General features: G+C 30.0%; 1 protein-coding gene across 1 annotated transcript; it reads right to left on the reverse strand.

Moving 5' to 3' along the window:
* Window positions 1-244: 244 nt before the first annotated feature.
* On the reverse strand, window positions 245-1,708 carry LOC148626486 (uncharacterized). The gene is made up of 3 exons (XM_088571116.1): window positions 1,343-1,708; window positions 798-853; window positions 245-364 (listed from the first exon to the last, which is right to left on the reverse strand). The coding sequence occupies exons 1-3, from the start codon at window positions 1,647-1,649 to the stop codon at window positions 245-247; spliced, it is 483 nt and encodes a 160-aa protein (XP_088427242.1). The 5' UTR covers window positions 1,650-1,708.
* Window positions 1,709-3,946: the final 2,238 nt, after the last annotated feature.

Below are 3,946 nucleotides of genomic sequence, written 5' to 3' on the forward strand. Positions count from 1 at the left end.
ACGCATGTGTCACATATCTATTCTTTCACTCATGCAAAAATCAAGTGAAACGCTTTATAACATATGTGATTCGTGCCTACATGTATCACATGTGTTTTTCACAAATGCATCACATACGTGGCATGAAACGTGAAACACATGTATCACGCATGTGCACATATGTGATATCTTTACCAGTGTAAAAAGTTTATCAAGTAAAAAGCCGTACAACTTAAAATTAGACATAACAAATTCAAATACAAGTTTATTCATTTAAATCCAAGTAAAGATGAAACTTACATGTTGAAATAGCAGTTATAGCCTCCTCGTTTTCACACTGTGTAAGTTTACTGGCTAGTGTTCCTCCGATAGAATTACAATGTTGCTAAAATTAAAATGCGCATGTAATATGAAACTTATAGCATTATTTCAAAAGAGGAACTCATTCAGATGATCCAAAAATTCTATTTGACTAACGATGTACTATGAAGCTAATTAGAAAAATATGTAAACTATAAAATTCTAATTCATGTAACTTTTTAGTTTTAATAAATTAGAAACAAAACATGGATTGAAATATTCACGATTTGTTCAAAATGATGTTTTGTTTTCTATCATAATATCATGGAAACTTGTAACTGTAAATGTAAATGGTTCATTTATGAAACGATTTATGTATTTCCAAAAAAAAAATATTTACATGCAGAACCTTAAAACTGTATCTCATTACTTCGTATTTGATGTTTGAAATTCATGTTCACGTCTACATAACATTTCATGAAAGTAGTAATTGCTATGAATATAAGATCCTTTCTCACCTGTGCTTCATTCCAAGTCTTAGTCTCATTAGACACGTAATAGAATTGTTTCCTTGCTGCAATAAGGAGTGATAGAAAGCTCAGTAAGGAGGTAGACCTAGGGTAAGATACATAATTCTTGAAATCAGTGAAATGTTTGTATCGTATTAAATTTCACCAAAGATTATCAAGCTTTCATTTGAAAAAAGAATGAAATCAACCCAAGTTACTTTGATATTTACATGAGATTGACGTCAAATGCCGAATACATACGTTCCAATAATTTGTAAGAGTTGTGTCCCTTACCCTAAGTCTACCTCCTTAAATGGTGTTAATAATGTCAAATGACAAAGTAAAGACAACCTTGAAAATGAATAATCATAGTATGAAAATAAATGCAACACTACAATATTAATATATTTGAATAGATTAAAGAGGTATTATCATACTTTGCTTTTAAGATTTACTATTGATTTCATTTTATTATTATTATTTCTTTCTTTTCTGTTTTTGCCTTTTCGATATTGTCTCCAAAAGCTTGTATTCCTAAAAATGGTTAAACTTACGTGATCGTAATCTTAAAAATTGCCATTCTGGAGAAAGTTCTGTAGAATCACAAATTCTGTTACTTAGGTAACACTCCTTTTTTGATTCTAAGTAATTAGCGGCGACACAGTTATCCACGTTTGTGCATTTTCTAGCACAGTCGATAAAAGATCGAGTGACAACTTTCATTGTTGGCAAAACAGCAAATTTTGTGTTCCCCTCATTGGCGTAGATTGACTGAACAATGTACATTTGCGCAAGTTTTCCGTGTAATATACATAAAAATGCAGTAACAGTCAGTACAAAATTCAGAAATCTTATACCCATGATATCAAGTCCAAGAAAATTTGCGTTCTCTGCTATATTGTGTGAATTATTTCAGTGTTGATAACATTTACCTAGAAATTACCTACTAAAATGTTCACAAGTCTTGAACAATATAACATCCATTAACCAAATACTTGTTATTGAAAACGAATCCAATAGTATTCTTTAAATAACATACTTGTTTTATCATGTCGATAATACCTTTATACATCCTTTTGAAGTGGATCAAATACAGAAAAAAGGGGAAGAGTATAATGTCATATACAAAACTATTCAATACATTAGTTGCTTTCATGGTATGGTTTCTTTGCGGTGTGCATTTCACAATTCCACTCTCAAAAGCATTTTTGTCGGTGCAAGTCCATAAAACCGTCATAAAAATATTTTGTATTACCACTAAAAGTTCAAATATTTTAGAAAAAGTCACGAATAAGATATATACAAAAATTACAAGGTTTTGAGGAATATCACCTTAAGGAGGTAGACTTAGGGTAAGGGACATAACTCTTGAAATCAGTGATATGTTTGTATCATATTCAATTGCAAAGCCTATCAGACTTTCATTTGAAAGAGAATGAATTCAGTCACTTTGATGCTTATATGAGATTTACGTAAAATGCTGAATACAAACGTTCCGTTGATTTGTAAGAGTTGTGTTCTTTACTCAAGGTCTACCTCCTTTTGCATGACAAAAACAATTTTCGATACATGATTTTTAAATTTCGACTAGCCAAAGTTTTGGGTAATCTCGAGTGTGTGTTTCACGTAAATAATATGTTACGCCTTTATACTTATCTATGCAATTTGAATTCTTGATCCTTTGTTAAACAGTAATGTGGATTTTGCACTATCGGTAAATCATATGCGAAAATGCACTGACGTAAATTAATTTGGAAGAGAAAATTGCAATTAATTTATGAAGCTGTTTCAATCCCAAATGGCCGCTTTGTTTATCATGAAGTATACTTTTTCATCATATAATAAAAACATGCAATAGTCGACATGTATTCCATAATACAATTTTTCAGGGGAAATGTTCTGTTCCGTCTGTCCCTTCAGATCACACCTGATATACGATTTGTTTACATGTATCAATTTTAATATGCTGCTAACATTGGTGTATCAAACTATCATTTTTAAATTGCACAGACGATAATTATATGAGTAGTGCATATACATGTATACGTCAACACTAAAACCCTTTCTGGATGAGAAAGGTGTGGGTAATGTAAATCTTCAATCTTATTTAATACTTTGAACATATTTTAATTATTTTTGATATGTTTATTGGTTCTGTGTTAATTGTCCAAACTTGTTAAATGCTTTCTTTTTAACGACGATTAATAACTGAACTCAAAATGACGATACATTGATTTCTTTATTTTTTTTCATTTAAATAGTAAAAAAGCTCAAATGATAGTTGTCCTTACAAAAGTACTTTAGATTTGAAATACATACATGACCTTTACATATCATCATACCTTCATGTTTACGGTAAGACGAGAAATAGGACTTTTTTGCCCTTAACACGTTCTGTCTTAAACCTAGGTCATGTATTGATGAACTTGTGAAAGTTAAATGATGTAGCATTTACAGAACATTGAAAAGAAATTGTTTTGAACAAACCATTAATTGACAAAGTTAAAAAAACCTGAAAAACTTCCGGAGGTAAACAAAAACAACAAAAACAATGTTTATGCAAAGTGGTTTATGACAAACTACTAACTGTTTCCAATCATTTTAGCATTTTGGTAGTATGAAATAATCACAAAAGACAGGTCGATAAGAATTGGTTCAATTTTTAATGCAAATCGAAAGCCTCTATTTTCAACCATTTAAAAAAAACTATCTTGATAATGAGTCCTCAGATCAATTCACGTCACAGAAGCACGAATCAAAATAGGTAATCAGAAATTGTCCGATCAAAATGGTTATGGTTCTTTACAAACTTTTCTCTATATCGGTAGCTTAAATGTTATCTAGATGATAATGTAGTTTTCACTTATTTTTATTTAAAGAAGTTTTGTAGAAGGAACATTTTTATAATGTATGCAAAATATTTTGTCAATAATTATAAAAAAAAAAATCAAGAAAATAATTTCATGAATAAATATTTAAAACAAGATATTTTTACTTATCAATGATTTTTGATAAACCTTCTGATTGGTTTGTTCTTTTGAGTCAACAAGGTTATTTTGTGTAAAGTTGTTTGGTACTTTGATGTCTTTTACGTCGATTGGTACGCAATTCGGGATACAAATAATCCCAAAACAAAATAACTTTCTGATTACCGAATC

This window comes from Perna viridis, chromosome 2 (genome assembly GCF_037379345.1).
Source record: "Perna viridis isolate PV_CMFRI_1.1 ecotype Kerala chromosome 2, ASM3737934v1, whole genome shotgun sequence".
NCBI lineage: Eukaryota > Metazoa > Mollusca > Bivalvia > Mytilida > Mytilidae > Perna > Perna viridis.